The 22004-nt window shown below is 36.7% G+C and overlaps 6 protein-coding genes across 6 annotated transcripts; 5 read left to right on the top strand and 1 right to left on the bottom strand.

Annotated features, from left to right (window-relative positions):
• Positions 1-240: 240 nt before the first annotated feature.
• Positions 241-1870, top strand: EV154DRAFT_604999 (uncharacterized protein; the record flags this gene model as incomplete). The annotated part of the gene is made up of 2 exons (XM_051607442.1): positions 241-257; positions 1448-1870. 2 exons carry the CDS (start codon positions 241-243, stop codon positions 1740-1742), a joined length of 312 nt encoding a protein of 103 aa, XP_051454663.1. The 3' UTR covers positions 1743-1870.
• Positions 1871-4832: 2962 nt separating this feature from the next.
• On the top strand, positions 4833-5716 carry EV154DRAFT_518417 (uncharacterized protein). Its single transcript, XM_051602612.1, has one exon. It carries the CDS (start codon positions 4840-4842, stop codon positions 5587-5589), a length of 750 nt encoding a protein of 249 aa, XP_051454662.1. The 5' UTR covers positions 4833-4839; the 3' UTR covers positions 5590-5716.
• A 28-nt stretch (positions 5717-5744) lies between these two features.
• EV154DRAFT_604997 (translation initiation factor SUI1) lies at positions 5745-7068 on the top strand. The gene is made up of 6 exons (XM_051607441.1): positions 5745-5878; positions 5937-5956; positions 6017-6110; positions 6177-6304; positions 6361-6591; positions 6649-7068. Exons 1-6 carry the CDS (start codon positions 5842-5844, stop codon positions 6712-6714), a joined length of 576 nt encoding a protein of 191 aa, XP_051454661.1. The 5' UTR covers positions 5745-5841; the 3' UTR covers positions 6715-7068.
• A 966-nt stretch (positions 7069-8034) lies between these two features.
• EV154DRAFT_314942 (t-SNARE) lies at positions 8035-9751 on the top strand. The gene is made up of 8 exons (XM_051594928.1): positions 8035-8166; positions 8221-8249; positions 8308-8316; positions 8374-8753; positions 8813-9063; positions 9137-9232; positions 9293-9451; positions 9514-9751. Exons 1-8 carry the CDS (start codon positions 8116-8118, stop codon positions 9604-9606), a joined length of 1068 nt encoding a protein of 355 aa, XP_051454660.1. The 5' UTR covers positions 8035-8115; the 3' UTR covers positions 9607-9751.
• A 2881-nt stretch (positions 9752-12632) lies between these two features.
• EV154DRAFT_469283 (uncharacterized protein) lies at positions 12633-13709 on the top strand (the record flags this gene model as incomplete). The annotated part of the gene is made up of 1 exon (XM_051597819.1): positions 12633-13709. The coding sequence occupies one exon, from the start codon at positions 12633-12635 to the stop codon at positions 13707-13709; it is 1077 nt and encodes a 358-aa protein (XP_051454659.1).
• Positions 13710-14274: 565 nt separating this feature from the next.
• EV154DRAFT_426056 (uncharacterized protein) lies at positions 14275-21568 on the bottom strand (the record flags this gene model as incomplete). The annotated part of the gene is made up of 8 exons (XM_051596289.1): positions 14275-14795; positions 14856-15154; positions 15208-16287; positions 16378-16564; positions 16835-18336; positions 18370-20147; positions 20208-20650; positions 20827-21568. 8 exons carry the CDS (start codon positions 21566-21568, stop codon positions 14275-14277), a joined length of 6552 nt encoding a protein of 2183 aa, XP_051454658.1.
• Positions 21569-22004: the final 436 nt, after the last annotated feature.

Here is a 22004-nt window from a genome sequence, read left to right as displayed (position 1 = left end):
AAGGATTTATAAAAATAAAATAAAAAGAATGAAGGAAATATAATTATAATGATTTTTTTTTTAAAAAAAAAAAATATAACCGACTATATACTTTTAAAAAAAAATCAAATTGTTTATTTGAACATTTGTTGAATATAAATTTTGATCGTAGCGGGAAAATATGAATTGATTTTTGATACCTTTGTATCGGTTATTTTGTACAAAAAGCAAATGTTTCTCACATGTTACCTTAATCCGATCATGGCTTGTCAAAAGAGGTAGGCTCTTGAAATCTTTTTTTTTTATTAGCATATCGATTATGTGGGTGCCATCCCCCTCCCCCCAATTTTAAAGTTTGATCTCGAGTTCCATGATAGAGGCTGGGGAGAGATAAAGGAACGTCATTTGTACAATACAATGAAAATTTTAGTTTTTCATGCATTTACTCTTTTCACATCACTTGCCCTTTTATTATCAGATCAGATCCGATTAGGATAATACTTTCATAAGAGCATGTACGTTTAATAAAAAAAATCATTCTAAGCATTCCTTATAAGAAAACTCGTTATCATATAAAGTGATAAATAAGATTTGGCGATATATGGTATAGTGCGGAAAATCTCGTTTTTTTTTCTAATATATATATTATATGCGCCCGCGAAACAAACGGCATCTGAATTAGGAACGGGCGTCGACTCTTGACCCGGATAATATTAAAGAAAAACTTTGTTTCGAGTCGGACACTTTACTAAAAAAAAAAGAAGGTCAAATGTTACACACCTGCATCTTTGTAATGGAGAGCAGAGTTTCTGAAATCAATAATCATGTCCAATGACAAAAAAAGAAACAAATAAAAAGTCTATACAAGAGAGAGAGAAAGTGCAAGCATCCCAACTTGAAGAAAAATGTACGTAATTCTATCGATAACCAAAAAAAAAAAAGATCATTTGTGGAAATATGACCCTGATAAAATAAAAAAAAGAGGGAAATTTTTATGCCACTAGGCTTTAAACAGATTTGTTTGAAAATGACGAGCGATAAAAAAAAAAAAAGGAACGCCAGACTAATTTAAAGATTTAAACATATAGGACCTTTAATCGTACAAATAAATGAAATGATTTTTTTTTTTCAAGATACGACTTGAATGATAGAAAATTTAAGAGTATTGGATTCTGTAAGGTGTTGTTGTACCAGTGAGACAAAACAAGTAATTTAGAAGCGGGTCTTCATCATTAGGGGGGGTTATGTTTGAGGCTCTGCTTGAACTCCAACCCCTCACACTCTTTGCGCTCTTTTTCAGACCCTCATTTTTTAAAATGATGATTAGCTTTTAACCTGATTAGGATCTCAGATAAGAAATTTCATTCCGACAAAAAGAGACAGACTTTTCCTAAAAAACGTCATAGGGCTTTGGCGGGGTCTCACCTTAATTACAAACAGATCAATAAAAAAAAAAGTATATATATAGGGCAGCATTCGGGAAATCCTTAATTGAAATATTACAACAACAATCCAATACAAACAACAATCTATCACTCTTAAAAATGCTCGCTATTACTTCTCGCACTGCCTCTATTGTCCTCGTTCCCGTTACATCTCTTGCCGGTTACGCTACTTATGTTCGCTCCACTGCTGAACCCACTCAAGCTTATGGTCAATACATGAAGAATGAAGGTCTTAATCAAACCCACCACATGAAGTGGAGAAAGTTCAACAACGGTCTCAGTCTTAACGATGTTGGTCGTAGTGGTGGAGGACTCTAAATTTCTTGGTCCTCGGCTGGACCGTGCTTACTTCCTAAACATCCTTTGACACAAACATATATATATACCATTTCCAACCTCATTTTTCCTTTTACATACAATAAATTTTTTAACAAATATATAACTTTAAATTTTTTTTTTTCTCCGTTTGGAACAAGTAACATTCTCACGGGGTTAAATGTGACATCGCGTGCAAATTTGAAAAAAAAAGAAAAGAAAACATACACTCCACCTCCAATGGGTTGTCACGCGATCACAAATATTTGTTGTTTGTAAATGGTGCCATGGAGACTATATTTTTTGTATAGATCACAAGGCGCTCCTATATATATGTATGCAAGTTTTCTTTCTCTGGGCTGCATGTACTATGTCATTTATCTGAATGTAAACTTTACATCATTTATTCAATCTGTTATTCAACACTTTATCTCATTGGCCTGGATTATTTAGGGGGGGGGGGAGGAGAAAAGAATGTTGGATTTATATACATTTGTTTTAAAAAAGATTTAAATCAACGATAAGATAGTAAATGCAGGGAGTAAAAAAGTTCGGAAGTTATCAGCAATTACAATCAAATAGCAATCACACAATGAACCACCAAAACGTTTCAGTAATGATGTATATGAAATATACTCGTTTCAGCACAGAGAGGCAACAAGTAAAAGAAGGGGTAAAAATTAATATAAACAGTGATAAAAAAAAAAGACGAGAGATAATCAATTACTATATTTTAGTCAAGATAAAACATTAAAAACAGAGATAGGGAAATATGTGCTAGATATAGCGCACAATGGGTAGAACATAAGCTTATACCGTTAAATGGAGCGGCATAGCGCCGTCAGTGGTTAAATAAGATCGATAAGAGGCACATGCCTCTCATCTCTTGATGAGGCAATAAAATAAATGTCAAATTCAGGTGTGTATAGATAGTTCAGGAGAAGAAAATCTTGTCCTTATGATCTGACACCTAATATAGACTACTAATGAGTACTGTAGAACAGTCAATAAATCATCAAAGTTTAATCATCCATTATGTTCCCATATAGTTATGTTTTATCCGTTGCTAAATGGACTGAGCAAATTTCCAACATGACCTAAAATGAGTTAGCTACCAGAATGGTGACAAAAAATGTCTCTTGTAAGGCAACAACATGTGCCTAAATATCAAGTCATTAAAATAGTTATATTCATACATGTAAGCTGATTTATACTAGCCAATCCTTATCAAATCCAGCAGATATATTTACTGTCATTCTTCTAGTCTACTCTAAACGATTGACCGCTTATACGTAAATCGGTCGTTGGTATTTCAAGCACTAAAATATAAAAGATGGGGACGTGCGAATGATCATAAAAAAAAAATATGAGCTCTGCTAACTTAAAAAAATTGAATGTGTCTCAACCTCAAGTAAAAATAAAATGTGGGATTTCTACTTTTTTTAACTGCATTACTTACATTATCAAAAGCTCTGCTTATAAATGATTCATAACAAATTTTTTGATAAATAAGATTATTTTCTATCGTAAAAAAGACCATACACCAAATTAATGATAACCACGTTTATCCAAGATAAATCCTCAGATTCAAGACTTTTACTATGCTATATTATAATGGAAAAGATGTGCCCAACATGATTTCATGTTCCTGGTTTTAAAAATACAGCACATGCTATTCTTAGTATTGACCTTCAATTCTTTCTTGGTCCTTTTTTTCGCTTAACACGCTGTTTTAAATTGAATTTTTCATACAGTAAACCGTCGTCTCCGTACGTCCTTCCAAGCCAAAAAAATGCTCAGAATTATCTAAAATATCATATTGAATTATTAGATTTTGATTTTTAAGTTTTTTTCAAAAGGCCTAAAATTGGCTAAAACCCAAAGGGTATACCTCGAGGAAAATCCCAAATTTTACAAATGCACCCTTTGGGTGCCCTTCCTGCAGGTTTGATGAAAAGTGTTCTTAGATAACTATGGCCTAAATTTAATGCTTTTTACACTGGTATTGTTTTTAGAGCAATTTTATTATTAGAAAAAGTATATTCAGCGCATAATTAAAAAAACAGTTTTTGTTAGACAAAGTATTTTTTCTACATAGTGAATTAAATTGCCAAATACACCAAAAGATGCGCCTAATTTTTCTGCGCATTTTGAGCATAGGATCACCTTAGTAAAAAATTAACACCCAGGGACTTTTCATTGACAGGAAAGTTATAAAATCTCATTTTTGATCAAATCGTTTCGAGAAAAGCTGTTTCGTTTTCACAGATTATAGACGCCACAGACGCCGAAGAGCAAAAACAAATAGACGGTCTTGAAGCTGGCCTTCGCGCGCACATTTTCCCCAAAAAACATGTTTTTTGTTAAAACAATATAGACCAACGTCAAAGCAGCCTCAGGCCTACGCTTGAGCTTATAAAATCAGTGCTTATAGGCTGTATGCTCAGCTTAATACACTGTGGAGACCATCAATCAGTGAGAAGTGTCACGTGAACCTTTTTTTTTATAAAAGCGCACGCTTAATACACTGTCGCCAAGTTGAATACACGGTAACCCAGGCAAAATACACTGTGGAAATTTCTAATCAGTGTAAAATGTCACGTGATCTTTTTTCAAATGGGGGCGCCAACCTCCAAAGTATATGCCTCTTACCACAATAGCTATTTTTATTATCTTCAAATTTATGCATAATTTTCTGTGGCATTTGGGTACGCTTCACTTCAGAACAAATAAGCAAATTGGTTCAAAAAATAAATTATGAAATTAAAAAGCCTTTGATGTTGCATATCAGACTGCTGAATTTATATCTTGATTGGAAGAAAGAAAACCCTCTCCTATCAATAATCAAGAATATAAGAAAGAGAAATCAAATATTAAGCGTTCTCTTGATGAATTAGCTACCCATAGAGTGTATGAATTAATGGATACACACTTTCTACAACTAGATATACAAATCTTCATACGACATTCTATGTTCGGGATCGTATTTTGCAGTAGAAAACATCGCTAATGCAAATGTTCAAAAGTGGCTTAGTGATGCGCCTTTTTAATACTAAAGTTCGCTTTGTAAAAAAAAGCCTTTTTCTATTCTACATAAAACATGCCAAAACGACAACGAGTCATGGATCAGGATTGGGGCCTTCATTCTTCCTCCTCTTCCTCCTCCTCTTCAGATAGTAGCGACGATGAGGGAGAGTTCAAACCTTGCGGGTTGTTTAAATTACCCTTTGAAATAGTCTCGCATATATTCATACTTTCGTCAAACCCCAATTTGCCCATTGTCAACCAATTTTTATACCGTCAACTCTATTATTGCTCAGACAGCATAAAAATCCGGTTCTTGGAGCACAAATATACGCCAGAGAATGTATTTGAAGAAGCAGTCAAGTACCCTTTTTTCAGTCTTGAACTTCTTAAACGACTTGATAAACTGCATAATGAAAAATTATCGTTTAAGGGCAAGAAGATCCCAGCACGACTATTTTTAGAGGAACCCAGCGAGAGTTTGAGAGAAAGAGATGCGATCGTATTAGAGCTGTTAGAGAGAGGCGCTTGTGCCAATAGACCAAAAGGGTTTCCGCTAATAAAATCAGCGCAGTTAGGCCGACTTGATCGGGTTAAGCTACTGATTCAATTTGGAGCAGACCCGACGATACGAAACAATATGGCTCTACGTGTATGCGCGGCAAGGAACAATAAAGAGATGGTTCTTTATTTCCTGGACGATTTGAAAGTAAAGCCAGATAGCGATACACTGAAAGCCTGTGTACAAAAGAATTTATGGGAAATGTTTCAAATCCTAGTGGATCATGGGGGTGTTCCTGATATGTCCACCATTAATTCCACTTAATATATATCCACCCCCACCCTCTACGTCCCATACCTTTGCTATAGACATTGTTAATAGAAGTACTCAATAAAAATTTAATAATAAAAAAAAAGGGTTTCCAATTATTATGGGGTCCGCTAAAGAGTCATTTCAACGCTTCTTCACTCACTATGACACTAACTGTGTCCTGCTGAGGACTGCTAATCAAAAAATAATAAAAAAAAAAACTGCAAATCCCCCCGTCTCCTCTTTTTCAATAACAATCTATTAAAAATGTCAATCGAACCGCGTAAAGTCTTTTTATGTGGCAGTAAGTACTAACTAAACATTCTCTTGCTCGAAAATTAACCTCCCTCTCGCTTTTCTAGTTTGCACCATGCCTTTAGAAGTAAGCTTTAAACTACACTAAAAGGCTGCATTAACGATTAACATTACTCTTGTCCTATAGTACTGTGAATTCAGTGGAACGCAAGAGAAGTGTAAATTGTGGTTAAGAGAACACAATGAGGATTTGTATGAAGAACTTTATGGCGGTGTCCAAGGTAACATCACAAACAGGCAGCATTATAAAACATAGTTTTGACATTTTGCTTTTTTTTAAACTACAGCCGTTACAGAAGGTGTCGAAAAGGCAACTATTGAGGACGAGACGTTGGATAAAAAGGATAGAAGCCTTGTAAAGGATAAATCAGCCAAACTCGAGGCTAAATTAGAGCGTGAAAATAAAAAGAAAATGGTAACTAGGGAAAAGGCTGTTTGCTTGCATTAATATTGACATAGAAAGTTTATTAGGCATCTCGCGTCCTTATCAAGCGTATCGAAAGAACAAAGAGAAAGTGTGTTACAACTATTTACGGTTTAGATATTTTTGGAGTTGATTTGAAAAAGGCAGCAAAGATGTTTGCCAACAGATTTGCATGTGGTTCTTCTGTCGCAAAGAATAACCAAGGGCAAGACGAAATCGTTGTTCAAGGTGATTTCAGTGATGAGTTACTTAAAATGATCTTGAGCAACTGGACAAACGTATGGTTATTTATTTACGATTATCTTGATTTTTTATTAATAAGTACATGCTCATAGGTTCCTGAAGAGAATATTGATAAAATCGAAGAAAAGAAGAAGAAGAAGACTGAAGGACAAGTCTAAATTATTGTTTCCGATTTTGTGTAATAAAAGAAAAAGCCAGTGCCAGATTTTTTTTTCCAAATGTAGTAAAGATGAGTTACCGTAAAAAAAAAGAATGAAATAGCAAAGAAGAAGACAATTGGTATAATGCAGCGAAGCTTGATGTGTGTTAAAGCACAAACGCTCTTCTATTTTGATGCTTGAAGCTCCCCAATTATCAACTATCAGCTAAACTTCATTTGAAATTCATTTTATCCTCCCATATCCGTCTAAGGGTGTTAGCCGTCGTTGAAAGAATTCTTATAAAGTTACCATTGTATAAAGAATTACAGCTGTTTCGCAATGGGATAAAAAATAAAGTATTTGAACTACGCCTACTTGATTCTGTAACAGATATCAAGCAGTGAAGTAAATGAATTTAAACATCTAATTTTAGTGATCCTGTGCCTACTTTGAGTTTTCCTACTAGAGCATTTGATATCATCCTATTCCAAGGCATTATTATGTATTTATACAAGATAAAAACTCTGAAGGACCCAATGTAAGTCAGCACTTTGATGAGGGACTCTGGAAGGAAATTGACTCATAGTCTATGCATAAGCATAAATTAGACTTACCGCTAGTTTAAAAGACTATTTGGCAATGGAATTTTATGGTCAGCCCTATCATCACGATGCCAGTAACATTAAATTATCGAATGAAAAACATGAGCTCACTCACAGAGGCAAGAAGTTTGAATCGCATCTCTCATTATGGATTAATATTAGTAGTTCGTGAATGTTCTGTTTTAAAGATAATATTTGTACGAGGTGATCTAGCTACTTTAGTTCGATATGAGCGTACTTATGTATATAGAAATTCGTTGCTGAGGCAATACATTGGGATATCTTCACAACATGCTTCTAAAAAATATTAAATATCAGAAGAACCCAGGTACAAGAAGTCAAAACTCTTACTGAAGATGTCCCTGAACAATTACAGCATTTCATGTCTATGAGCTAACATTCTTTCAATTGCTTCATTAAGGAAGTCTTATAGTAAATATTGTAATTCTGTCTGTAAACAGTGGTGAGTCTAATTATTTAGCAGCTGTTTACAACTATAAAAGCTTGGTAAAAGGAGAGTGGAGCAAGGAAAAGCGCTTACACACTTTGACATAGGTTTGACATGGCCACCCATTTAAAACGGCGACTATTTTTAACTCTTTTTCATACCTGGTCTTGGCCAATCCAGGCGCCAAATTATAGACTTTGTGGGCTGGAAATGAGGTGAAAAACAGTAATTAGCAGTTGTGCAACCTTTTTAAACTATATTTATAAAATAAATTATAATTATATTATCCTTCTCTCTCTCTCTTTTTTCTTTCCTTTTTTTTTCCACTTAATCTTACCCTTTCCCTTCCTTACATCATTCCACTACACAATGTCTGCTTCCAGATTCACAATGAGCCGAGATCGTTTGGCCGAACTTCGTGTATGTACATTAGACACTTTTGTAGTTTTATTTTTAACCTTTGCTGTTGTTTAGGGCGCAAATAACAACGAAAAACGTTATGAGTATGTTATATTTCTTGATCCGGAATGATAAAAATAACTAACTTTATTCTTATTATAGTCGTCTCAGGTACACAATATACTTTTTTTTTTTAGGTAATTTTTTTTAACTCCTTTAATTTTCTAGTGACGATTATGATAATGTACCTCCTCCAATGCCCACAGGTAGAAACGATACCGGTTATCGTCCCCCCGTACCACCTTCACCTACATATCAAAGCGACTCACGTGGAGATCGACATGCAGACAATAAAGAGACTTATGAAATGAGTCAACGCATACCTACCCAAGAAGGTATCACCACTACCGATCAATTTTTTCAAGAGGTTGAAGAAGCAAAAGACTTGAACAAAAAAATTATTAATAACATCGCATTGATTGAGGAACTACATGGTTCAGCTCTAACAAACATTAATGATGAACAGTCAGATGAAAATGCGTATCGTCTTGAGAAAGTTATCAAATCCACAACCAAGTTAAACAATCAATGTAAAAATAAAATTAAAGGTAAGTTTTCTCATCAACTATATATATAAAAAAAAACTTGGCCTAATGTCTCGACGTAGCTATTGAGTTAAGTAATGCTCGTATGCCTGCAAATTCTGGCGATTTGCCCATGCGTAAAACGCAACACTCTGCATTAAAAAAGAAATTTATTGAGACAATCCAAAGATATCAGGATATCGAAAGAACATACCAACAAAAATATAGACAAAGAGTTGAAAGGCAAATTAAAATTGTTCAACCTAACGCTACACAGGATGAAATTGATCAGGTTTTAGACTCGGATGAGCCAACACAAATCTTTGCACAGTCCGTAAGTATAGTATAATTTCTCTCTTCCTCTCATGACTGAATAATGTTCTGTCCTCGTTCCTTTTATTTCTTAGTTGATGCAATCAAGTAGGTCTGGGCAAGCAAGACAAGTATTATCGGAGGTCCAATCTCGTCACGATGATATTAAAAAAATCGAAAAGACTATTTTGGTAAATAAAAAAAAGGATTATTACAAAAGTAGACATGAATTCATTAAAACCTATATTTAGGAACTTCATCAATTGTTTGTAGACATGCAAATGATGGTGGAACAGCAAGCGGAAACCTTGACCCAAATAGAGACACATGCAGAACATACAATGGTAGATTTGGAACAAGGTGTCAAGGATGTTGACAGAGCCATTGTCAGTGCGAAAAGTACACGAACTGTAAGTATTGTCTCCTTAGATTTTGTAAATTATAGGAAATAAATGTATCTTTCTATTTGTAGAAAAAATGGTGGTGTTTCATCATTTTCATCATTATTTTAATTGTCGCTGCTATCTTGATTTGGTGGTTTGCTTTCGACCATGCCGGTGTTTAACTTATTGTTTTCTCTTTCTTTCCCTGTATCTCTTAATATACTAATAATAAATGCATACTTTATAATCATCCTTTTCAGGCCTAATGTCCACCTTTTAAAAAAAAGTCAAATTCGCTTACACTCCGACCAAATTCGCCTTTGCAAACTTTTCGAATACGTTATTTGCATCAATCAAAGTTCGTTTTTGCATCAGTCAAAGTTCGCTTTTGCATTTAGCAAAGCTCGCTTTAATCAATATGAAATCTGTGTTTTCATGAATAGATGCATACACATCACAGTTCGTGGGATTTCAAAATATTTTCGAAATTATAGACAGAATGTCGAGCAGTATTAATTGGTAGTTGGTCGCAAAGGAAAATGAAGTATGATCTTGTGACGTACATAGTCCCCGGTTGCCCAATCGAAGAGTGTATACATAAACATCGAAAGCCATTATTTGTACGATGGGGACAATTACGTTCTTAATTTCAATCCCGGGTATAAAAGGAATCAAGTATAGGAATTTGTTAAGATGGCACTTGGTGCCAAGTACAGACTTTAGCTTATCCATAAACAGCTTCTTTGAGGTATCTATTCTTTTTGTCAAGTTATGCAGTGGTGCCATCTACGATATCTCCATTTTCCGACATTACCGTGATTCGAAGGTCAGCCTTGAACCGCAAAGGCCGGCCTTTTCATGGAGCTGAAGGTGTATAGCTCCTATACAAAAAAGTTAAATTACGTTAATCTAAAAATCCATTCTTGTGTGTATTTATATGTACCAAAGCAGTATATACTTTTGGCCATGAAAAAAAGACTCAAATATATACCCCCAAAATTCTGTCTGGTAGTCAGCCTCAAAGTACATTGATCTTAAATGTCTGCTGAAGACATGTGATCTATCGATATGTAAAGAGATGCTACTGTAAGGAACATGTTTGTTAGGCATTTTTTACAGAAAAAAAAGTTGCTTTACAGAAAAAAAAGTTGTTTTACAATACACATATATACGGTTGTGAAATCTCTTTACATAGTGACGGCTCGATTTAAGGGCTGCTAAAAATTTCTAAAACTCCATCCTGTCTTTCGCCACAGGTAAGGGGAGTGTACGTGGCAAACCCTACACCCCTAGGATTTTCTTTAAATCCCAAAATACTGTTATACCCCCAGCAATTCTTGATTGTAGTTGTTACCTTTAACCATGAATTCCCCAAGAAAAACATGGCTTGCACCTGGTAGCATTTGCAATAAAAATTTCACATTAGTATGAATATATACAGATATGATAAAAAAGTTGTATCTCCTACTTATTAATCAAAGATAACACCTATTGGAGGTTGGAGGAACACCCTCAATGAACAAAACATCATGATGTAATGCTACAAGAGAGTAAGGGTAATAGGAAATTGGACTTATTTTTGTGAATAGGTTACATAGAACATATGTAAACCTATCTTAACTTTATGAGTTTAAAGCACTATTTGTAACAGAGACTAAACCCTAGAATGCCTTCTTCCTTGGATATATAAATGATGTATTGGCATCAGTAAAAATTGTTTGCCTCAATTTAAAAAACCTTTCATAAGAAAAAATGTAGCAGTATAAAAGAAAAAGATAACCAAAGGTCAGCACGATCAGCTCGCCTCCTGTTGACGCTTTAGTAGATTTTTTGTTTTCAGAAACGAAATTTTTTTACGTACGTCTGGAAGCGTCTTTCTGTTTAAAGATAGTCAAAGGGGCTTTCGGCTATTAATTACAATTTATCGCTTGTTTTCCATAGCGCGTATGTTGATAATTTGGAATAGAATGTAAAAAAAAAAAAACAAGTATGATACTTTGACTTTTTTTATGCAGCTTATTAAGAGCAAAGGTAAATTAAAGACTGAGAGAGAGTTCTATTTCAACTATTAATTAGCATATTCGTATAAATGTTGAGAGAGGTTAAATTTATAGATTTATTTTAATGTATATGTTGACATGGCTTTTAAAATAGTGTATGTGGATGTCTGAATGATATGTCATTATTAGGGTCAATTTCAAGTTTTAAGAAAAACAAACTAGTGTTAAGTTGTCTCCTTTTTCGACCCTCAATTCTTACTCATGATAGCATGTGATTGTAGGGTAAAGAAAACAAGGGATAATAACCCGTTAGATAATTATGGTTATCAGTTTTTTTCTCATATTTAATTTACCATGTAAAAGGTATAATTTTATGATGTTTCATAAACATTTTACTTGTCATAATGACTGTGTTGCGATTTGATTTTTCACTGTTCTAAAAAGTGAATTTCATGATTTCGTTACACAAATCACTTAAGGTTTGCACATCAATTCTCTCTTCGTGACATCCCACGTTTTTATTTTATGCTGGATTCGTCAATATCTTGACAGCCAATCAGACGCACTGGACCTCATGCTCGTTTGCAGTAGTACCGTTTCTTTTCGATCCAACGCCTCCTCAATTTACTACTGACAGGAACACAACCTATTTCAAGGTTAAACAAGTCCGTGTGCGATATTACCCAATGAACAATGATCGGCGCCCATTTCTTGGTCTGAGCTGTTACTATCGTCACCTTCCTTGTCAATTCACTTGCGATAAAATGTAATTAATAGATAAATAAGCATTTCAAAGGTGGGTGCATTAGCAGCCGATCAGTATGTACGTAGATTTGCTCTGATGTTTTTTTCTTCAGTAGGGACCACTTTGAGGTTGTCAAACAAACAAATGGTAGGAACGCAGTTTAAATTAGGGTGAAACAAGTCTGCGCTGAATTAATCCGAACAAAAAAGGTGAATGTACACAATGATGCATTTTTGTTTATAGCATACATGATACAAGATATGCAAACGTACCCTTTTGACTTTGACAATTTTGATCCTCTATTTTTTTTTATTGGCTTCTAAATTATTTTTTTATTCAAGGAAGCTGTGATACAATTTTTATTTTTTAAATGACAGACACTAAAAAGAAAAAAAAAAGAAAATGAAAGGGGAAGCTAGTAATTTCTTTTTTTTCTCTTCTTCTACACTCAACCCTTCCCCCCATGACAGTAAAAGCCATTTTATGCCCTATTAAGTTGGGAAACATCCAATTGGAACATAGGGTTGTTCTTGCACCCTTAACAAGATTGAGAGCAACTGTAGAAGGAGTTCCTACCGACTTACAATTGGAGTATTACCAACAAAGAGCTTCAAAGGGAGGTCTGCTATTGTCAGAATGTGCTGGAATTAGCCCAATTGCTAGAGGTTACCCTCAGGGACCTGGAATTTTCAATCAAGCACAAATTGATGGATGGAAGAAAATTACCGATGCAGTTCACAAGAAAGGTGGATTTATGTTCTTACAACTTTGGCATAGCGGTCGTACGGGTAAAAGCCTGCCAAACGGGGACCAGATTGTATCAGCATCGGCTATCGCCGCTACTGGACAAGGCATTCTTAATACACCATTTGAAGTTCCCCGTGCTCTAGAAATTTCGGAGATCAAGGAAATCACAAGAGAATTCTGTCAAGCCGCATCGAATGCAATGGAAGCTGGTTTTGATGGTGTTGAAATTCATTCTGCTTTTGGCTATCTTCTGGATCAATTTATTAATACCTCGAGCAACACCAGAACTGACGAATATGGAGGATCTATGGAGAACAGATGTAGATTTACTCTGGAAGTCGTCGAGGCTATTGTGAATACTATTGGCGCTGAACGTACAGGTATTCGTTTGTCTCCAGGTGGAGGTGGATTTCACAGCGCTACAGAGGATTTTCCTGAAGTAACCTGTGCTTACATATTGTCTCAGTTGCAGCAACTCCACCCCACCATGGCGTATGTGCATTTCATGCAGACTCGTACCCCGGAAAACATTAAGGACGATTTAGCTAAAATCTATCGCTCTCAATGGGAGGGCCTCGTTATTTCAAGTGGATTTTCAAGTGACACTACTGTGGACGCTGAAAAACATGTGGAGAATACTGGTGATTTGGTGGCATTCGGCCGTTTATTTATTTCAAATCCTGATTTGCCTGAACGTATTCGTCATGATCATCCATTAGTCCGGGCTGATTATAGCACATTTTACACCCATGAAGCTAAAGGATATACAGATTATTCTTCATACAAAGAATAAATAAAAAAACGCTTTATTTAAGTCAGATATTTACAATATGTTACATTTTATACATATGCAAGATATATTATTCCCCGTCAGAGTCTGATTGAGTAGCATGATGATGATGTAGGGCGACATAACTTGATTGACTTTGTCTAGTCAAGGCCCAATAATCAGGCACCATTAAAAAGTATCTTTCCATCGCCTCTCTGAACCGAATTCTATACTGGCGCGGCGAAACAATTGTTGGTCCTTTGCCTCCACCGCCTAGGATGCCAGATTCTTTGACCCAACTTTCTAATTTTTTATCCCACGTGAAAGTACGAATGAAATCCACGATACCAACCACCAACTCTTGTCGCTCCTCATCAATGCCGACCAGCAAAGAATAATCCATCACATCACGGTTGGATAAAAATAAAGTATCGTTGTGAAGTGAGCTGCGAAGTATCTCCTTAGAATGCGTTCGAATGAACAATGGTGATTGATAAATGACTAAGTAAAAAAAAATTAGCACATCAACATGTTAAATGGTGTCTTTTTGTTAAATTTACGCTCAACAAGATTTTCATCTAGTAATACTTCATCTTGCTTTCCGGTGGACTGAACATGACGATTTCTCATAGATCCTTTTAAATCGAAAATCTTGAAAAGACAATTCAATATTAAGTCCGGCCCAACAAAAAACGTACAAACTTACCTTTTTGACATTGCGTTGATAGAATAGATTCTCCATGACAAGTACATCCATGCGCATTGACTTTCCAGTAGCAGAATTTTTGTATCCGATACTGTAAAATCCAAAAATCTTTGCAAGTACCGTCGGGAGCTCACTGAAAAAAGCCTCTGACATGTATTGAAAGTAGGCAGGTGCAAATCCGAGGAATGCGTCTAATTCATACTTGGACATTTGCTTCATCAACAAACGATCATCTTTTGTTTTCAGAAAAGCTGAGCCTGATTTACCACCCGAAGAATCCCACTTGATACAGCTTGCCAACGACATGATATAACTCTCATCAAACCCACAGTTTTTTCGAAGCGCATCAAATTGTTCCGAGAAGAAAATTTTGCAAAAGAATTTCGTATTACCTGTAGAGAAGTCTGCGAAGGAATTAGAAAGTAATTATTTGTAACAATACATCATATATATTGTATACATACTATATCGCATATGTGTGCCAGATTCTCGTAAAAGCGTTTCTTGAATATCCTCAGCGGATAGTTGAGGTGGCCCACCATTATCTACTGTTGTAGCTTCAGAGGGCGCTTTAGCATCCATCAATGATGCATCCCCAGGCCTAATAGTGCCTTCGTTGGACCCATCACCACTACTGCATTCTCGTATATCGTGCAACTTTTCAATGTAATCCTTAGAATCTAACGTGTATGCGATAATTGTGCTTGGCTCATCTTCTCTTACGACAACATATGAATCAGGAAATAGGTATTCTGTAGGTTGCCTTTTTTAAAAGATTAGTCAGATGGACTAAAAATATGTACTGCATGCACTTACAGTGGTGATTCCAAAGGCAACAAATTACCAAGCCCACTATCTGTCAGAAAATTTGTCAATGTCTTCATGAACGAAGTCTTTTCAGGTGAGTGGCGGCCTTCTTCAATTGCCTCTGCTATAGCGACACGAGCATGATAAGCACTACTGGTTTGCGAATTGTCTACCAAAATGCCAGGATGAATATTACGTAAATCATCTAATCTCATACCATCCACATTTGTTTGTTGATCCATCAGAAGTTCCGATGCTGAAGGTAAGTCGCGATCATTTTCCTCTTCTCCAGACATACCCGACGACATATCCATCTGTCCATCACTGAAAGGAAAATAGTTCTTGGCGAAAGAATACTGTTGCTGATGTAGATTACTTCCCATGTTGCTGGGTAATGATTGATTTTCTGTATAATCTTTTTCATTGTTGGCTGCCAGAACGGCAGCCGCTCCTTCAATTACATCGTGTGTATAAGGTGCCAATGAAGAGAAGTAATCAATATTTTCTTTATCCGAATCATCACCAGCATCATCAGATACATCATTATCGTCATTATCTGCTTCTTCACCATTATCATGAAAGCTTCTATTTGCATTGAACATGTGTTGTTTCCGACTGGTGGTGGAATGCATGTTATTCTTTTTCTGTCTGTGTTGGTTTTGTTTTGTTTTCCTTGAAGATTCAATAGAATACGTATCATCTGGTTGGTCGCCGCTAGCATAGAATTCATCGTCAATGTCCTCGCGCACAAGATCATTTGCTTGCGTGTAAACTTGAATATGCGTCTTCTTTCTTGGCAATCGCGACCTGAATCTACGTGTAGTTGCACTTTTCCGAAGGAAACTACTGGGAGTTAAATGATCATCCTCTTCATCTTCAATCTCTTCTTGGTTTTCATTATATCGCATTCTGAGTTGTTCAAACACAGATTGATGGTTGAGATGCTGGCTATGGCCAATTGAATGGTGTCGTTGATGAAGACTTTTGGGGTGTAAAGTTGCTGAAGTAGAGGATCGAGGTATTTTCCCTTCATTGGTTGTGGTAGATGAATCCATCCTATCACTATGTTTTCCTTTCCTTGTACTATGTCTGCGGTCAATATAGTCCCGATCCAAATGAGATAATGTCAAAGTCGATCCCAAAAATGAACTGAGTTTACTTCGTTGACGTCGATTAAACGGCTCGTACATAGGTGGTGTTGACGATATACTATTTCTTCCGTTACTGTACAAAGGAATGGGAATACGGGATGGTGTGAAAGCAGCAGATAAGGTACCGGGGCTTTTGATCCGTAAAAATTTGTTGGAAGCAATTCGGTTTAATGAATCGATACCTGTTGCTTTCCCTTCTTCTATTTTAAATTTTGCTTGTAGTTCATGTAATAAATCAAGTGACAAACGTCTTCGAACCTCAGGTCGTAAGAAAGAATTTTTGTGATCCGGGTCTAATTGCACGATACTCTCATCATCCACAGAAGTATCTGATTCTGTGCTATTTTCTTCCTGTTTCTCTTGAGATGGTGAAGAAGACAATGTTGGGAAAATCACCTGATGATACTCTTCATCCAGTTTTATACCACCTGACTTTCGTCTCAATACGTGACCGATCAAGGCATCATCTTGCTCTCCATCAAGACCTATTCCTAATAACGGTAAATCTGTCACTTCTGTTGCCCGTTTCGTACGTTCATTGTCCATTTTGAAGATGGTCGCTTCCGAAACCTCGCCAGGAAACATTTTACGCAGCTGGTTGGTGGTAATCTTTTTTAATTCACGTTCTGGCTGCAGATAATATCGAACAAAGTCTGTGTAGACAGCATACCAATGATGAACCACTTGAAAAAGATTTCGTCGAACACTGTTGATAGATAATGTATCGTAAGGATCGGAATGAGCATACACGGTTTGAACTAGTTGTAATGCATCCTTTCTTTCTCCTTGCGCTTCCAACGATATCTCTTGTAGTTCAGCCTTGCATTGATCCAATTTGTGCGGGTCAACCAAATCAAAAGGAAACGCCTTGTTACGCTCAACAATGGATTGGTAAAATCTGTTGATCTTGGACCGTAATAAAGCCAGTTCTGCATCCTTAATATCCATCTGAACCTGACTGAAAATGAAGAGTTTCATCGGTGGCACAATCACCTCGAGCAATTCGATGGGGTCATATTGAAATCGAACAGTTAAGTTCATATAGCCGAAGTATCGAACATGATTACGAGCCATATCGTGCGGACAGATATCCGCTCTGCAATAAACCCCTTGTTGATAAAAGAAGATTTCCAAGAACTTACCAAAAGAATAATTCCATGTGTTGTCCGATACAGGTAAAGCGGGTGTAGGTTTATCACATTCTTTACAATAGCTCCACATTAGTAACTTGTTTTCCATCCCGGGTAGGGGACAGGGAAATGGTTCGATCATAATGTTTACACGTGCATTACCATGAGCGTATGAACGATAATGTTGTATCATTGGATGATCGCACATCATGGATGAACAAGGCTGACGCGCATCGTTACAGAAATCCATGACATATTGTCCTAACGCTTTATCCGAAGGATAACGGTAGAAGCTAAATATCCGAATTTCAGGTCCTTGGCAAGGAACCGTAGTAACGCTGCACACGGTGGAATACAGGACAACAATATTTTGGTGATAGAATGGACTGATAAATTCGGGGTTTTCGCCAATATAAGCATCCCACGCCCTAGAAACCTGTCGATATTTTGTAATTAAATCATTTTCTGCTTCTAATACAACATCTTCGGCATGCCAGTTTTGCTGACGGTGCTCCAAATTATCAGTTTTCGTCGCTGTGCTATGATCGACACTGTGGATTGATTGTTTTTCAAACGTCGATCGAGTTGGCGACACCGATAAAGGAGCGATAGATTCTCTGGTAGTTGTAGCGTTCGTAAAAATAGAGGATCCAGATACAGACTTACGACGTTTTTGTTCATTGATTAAAGCCAGCTTGTCTTCAGTTTCCTTGAGGGTGACCAAAAGATAAGGGGGAGGAAATACCACAAATTGAGATACCGAGAGTACTGTGTTTTGGTACAGTTTCAGCAGATCAGATGTATAATGACTATTGATGGTATGTATATCTTCCTCCTCATAATCCACATTGACGGTACTATGGATACTCTCTCCACTTTGGGATATTGACTTTGATTGCAAATGAGACGAGATTAACGGAGATCGATGTCTCTCAGACAGTTGTGATGTCAAGGGGGGTGTATCAATTGAGCCTGGACTTTTAGCGAACGAATCTAATAATAAGGAAGTCTCCAGTTTCAAATTATTCACAACAAATACCATAAAATCAATTAGACGTTTGATGACACACAATGTTTCATCTTTTTCACCACGTAGCACAATGGTGCCACCTAATTCAGGGGCACAATCGTCAAAAAACAAGAAACTCTTGCGCCGATTGGGTATCCATTCGTGCATGTAAGTTCTAATCTCAAAGGATCCACAATGGCCAAACGATAATCCGTGTTTGAGTTTGTCTACTGATGTAACGATAGACGCTTGTGTACACCTGGCAACTGCTTCAATCACGCTATCCTTGACATTATGAACCACAGGAATGTTGGCAGCTAATAAAAACTCTAACGCTAAGCGAGATACCGTAGATTTTACCACCAGTAGAGAGGGTTTTAAAGCAACAATACGACCTATTAATTGACGCACATGTTCACGTTCTTGAGAAATGACAGGGGCAATAGGTGCTAATTGGTTCTCCATCTCAACACGAGAATAATCCAAAGAGAACAACAAAATTAGGATCCGAGGCTTTGAGATATTCTTCATCATACGTTTATGTGCTACATTTTTTGTACACACCACGCCTTTGACGTAAAAACTATCTGAAGGTGCACCGCCCGGAATTTTTTTAATCTTAACATAGTGTCGTACATCCATATCATCACCAGAACGTATATCGGGTTGCACTGTATTAGCCACCTTGAGCAAAATCGTCATAATCACTTCCTCCCATTCATTTTTACTTGTCTCTGCTAGCGTAATATCTTCCATCAATTGTCTCAATATCTTTCGTGCATGGTTTCTCGCACTCAGGCTTAATTCAACAGATTGTGGTGGCACAGAGTTCTTGCGTGGTCGGGGAGGTAAACGACGTCTACTCATCGACATGTTGGGAGATATGGGTGAGTCTTGTTGTTGTTGCAGTTGTTGTACCTGAAGTTGATTTTGTTGGAAAACATCATACGGCGTAGAAGGTTGATTCGGGGACCAGTTTTCGTTAAATAGCTGTGGAGTAGTATATTCAGATTTAGGTAAACCTGATGTAGTCACACGAATCATACTGTTCCTGAATACTCGTTTATGAGTACTATTCCCTCCACTACTGCCACTACTACCTGTAAAACTTAGTCTTCTTAGCGAATTGAATGATGATAGAGAAGGCAAATTATTACCTCGGAGCTCTTCAGTTCGCTTCACGCGAAGACGATGATCATATGCCTCGTCATCGCTTCCTATAACCCCGAGTTGACTCGAAGCATATAAATGGTCACCGCTTGATATTTTGGGTACAGTACTGCTAGAATTACTTTGATGCGGTAATATGGGTGGTGGTGGTGGTGCTGTTGTTGTTGTTGGTATATGAGAAAGTCTGCTGTCATAATGAACATGGTGATGAAGAGGGTCGTGGTAGAATTCCGTCTTATGATCATTGTTACCGGGGAATGGACTTAGTTCAGACTCGGCTAATACTGTACCTCCACCGCGGTCTAATAAATAAGGTGGCCCGATACCTTTAAAGTTTGAAGATGACCCATATTGTGTCATACCTGAATATCGTGTATCTTCTAACGGTGCAGATGATGACGTGTTGGATCTCGGTCGGGAGGATGTTGTTGATTTGAGTAAGGAAGTACCCACGTCTAATAAACGTTTCAAGCCCCCACCAGCTGAAGACTCGTTGGATGGAGCACCGGTAGTTGTTATGGTAGGAATGCCACTAGTAGTTGATGTGACGTTACTATAGGGTAATGCTGGAGAGTCCGTTGTATAATTCCATTGATCTGTCGCATGAAATGCATTTGACGATTGGGGTCTTTCCAGCAAAAATGAGGTTTGTGGTGATCCGCCCATATAATTATCAGATCCATGAGTAGGTATTTCTAATGCAAACATTGTCGTATCATCATTCCCATAATTGCTTCTCGTGTGGCGTAGAGCCGTTGCTGGTATTTGCATTTTGGGAACTGCTAAAGGTGGCTTTTGAGATGGTATAATGGTCGAGTTGTATGTATTTGAAGGTTGGTTTTGTAGCTGTTGCTGCTGCTGCTGCTGTGTATTCAAATCTATGATTTTTCCATTATTTATAGATGCTATACTACCAGGTTGTTGCAATGATAAGGAATATTCATGGGCATCCGAAGGATCTGTCTGGCTCTCTTTCAATTGTTGTAATTGCTCTGCATAACAAAAGTTACAAACTCGAAATTGACCTTTTTGTTTATTTTTTCCACTCAGGACATGGGAAGCGCATCTTCCACAAAAAATTTGGCCTTTAAATAGTATTATAAGTATATTCATAAGTATATTCATAAATGTGTGATTAAATGTGTGTGTGTGTGTAGGGAATAATTACCACATGTGCGACAATGATGTTTTCTTCTTAACAAGGTAAACGGTTTTCGACACTTGTAGCACTCCTTACATTGTTCATCTGGCATCCAAAATTCTTTGTCGCTTTTCTGACCTCGCAAGCGAGCTAGTATCTTGGAAAGTGAGTTTGAATTGGATATCGAAAAATTGGTGGCTACTGATTGAGTGTCACTATCCATCGATCTTCGTTTGGTAAGCGGAGATGTTATCAAGAAATCTAAAGAGGCATGGCTGTCATCGTGAGATTTCTCAATCACAGGTGTAACGAATTGAACAGTGGCGTGCGTATTATGTTCATCATCCAAGATTTTTTGTTGTTCAGATTTTTGATTTCCAACTGTAACAGTGGTAGTGGTTGTAGCAGTTGTTGAAGTAGAAGAACGTGGAACTGCATCAAGGTGCATTGAAGCCGGGAAATTAATTAGAGCCGAGTCTTTGTTGGAGGAAGTAGAAGCCGTTGTTAAATGTCGACTTAGGGTTGAGCTGATTTGCGAATGTTGTTGCTCTAAGTGAGTTGCAACAGAATTGACAGATTCAGCGCGTTGATGCTTGAGCTCATTTCTGTCGTTAGTTGTGCGAACACAAGTGTTATCTTGTGGGTGTTGTCCAGATACAGCGTGTATGACTTTATCAAATATTTTTGATAAAACACCTTCTTCGTTTGTATTATCGTCAGGTGTTTGGAAGTTGAAGGTTATGAGAGTGGACTTGTGTTTGTTTTCCATTATGAAGCAATGTCAAAACCAAACATGTCCTAATTAATAAGAAAGAAAAAAGAAGAACAATGAAACAAAATACGCCCTTGTGGATTGAGACTAATTGGAATACAGTCACTCTCTAAATAATAGAAAAGAAACAAGGATATATTACAAAGAAAACAAGATGAAACACTCTGTGAAAATAACAATAACAATGATGAGGTCATTGCCGCTATGTTTTTTTTTTCATTCGCCTACAAAACTGATCGATGACAGATCACAAAATGCTATAATTGGGAGCCTTTTTTTGGTGGGTGCTTTTTAATCTGTATAAAATTACCAATTCATGCATATTTACGTGTAATATAACCGCATACACGCTTAAATTCAGAGAAAATTGACTTTTCTTTACCTTTTTATTTTATTTTATTTTTTATTAATGCATGCTATTAATTTAAATATT

Source organism: Mucor mucedo (assembly GCF_025094135.1).
Source record: "Mucor mucedo strain NRRL 3635 chromosome Unknown EV154scaffold_89, whole genome shotgun sequence".
NCBI classification, from domain to species: Eukaryota; Fungi; Mucoromycota; class Mucoromycetes; order Mucorales; family Mucoraceae; genus Mucor; species Mucor mucedo.
Note: the sequence above shows the minus strand (reverse complement) of the source record. Positions and strands in the feature narration are given on the sequence as shown.

What these genes read in the sequence shown, in the direction of transcription:
- EV154DRAFT_604997 (XM_051607441.1), top strand. Translation starts at nt 5,842, where the DNA reads ATGTCAATCGAACCGCGTAAAGTCTTTTTATGTGGCA. An exon ending in TTTGCACCATGCCTTTAGAA is followed by an intron (nt 5,957 to 6,016) that starts GTAAGCTTTAAA and finishes CTTGTCCTATAG; the next exon opens with TACTGTGAATTCAGTGGAAC. An exon ending in ACTTTATGGCGGTGTCCAAG is followed by an intron (nt 6,111 to 6,176) that starts GTAACATCACAA and finishes TTTAAACTACAG; the next exon opens with CCGTTACAGAAGGTGTCGAA.
- EV154DRAFT_314942 (XM_051594928.1), top strand. Translation starts at nt 8,116, where the DNA reads ATGTCTGCTTCCAGATTCACAATGAGCCGAGATCGTTTGGCCGAACTT. An exon ending in CACAAATCTTTGCACAGTCC is followed by an intron (nt 9,064 to 9,136) that starts GTAAGTATAGTA and finishes TTTATTTCTTAG; the next exon opens with TTGATGCAATCAAGTAGGTC. An exon ending in AAATCGAAAAGACTATTTTG is followed by an intron (nt 9,233 to 9,292) that starts GTAAATAAAAAA and finishes ACCTATATTTAG; the next exon opens with GAACTTCATCAATTGTTTGT.
- EV154DRAFT_518417 (XM_051602612.1), top strand. Translation starts at nt 4,840, where the DNA reads ATGCCAAAACGACAACGAGTCATGGATCAGGATTGGGGCCTTCATTCT.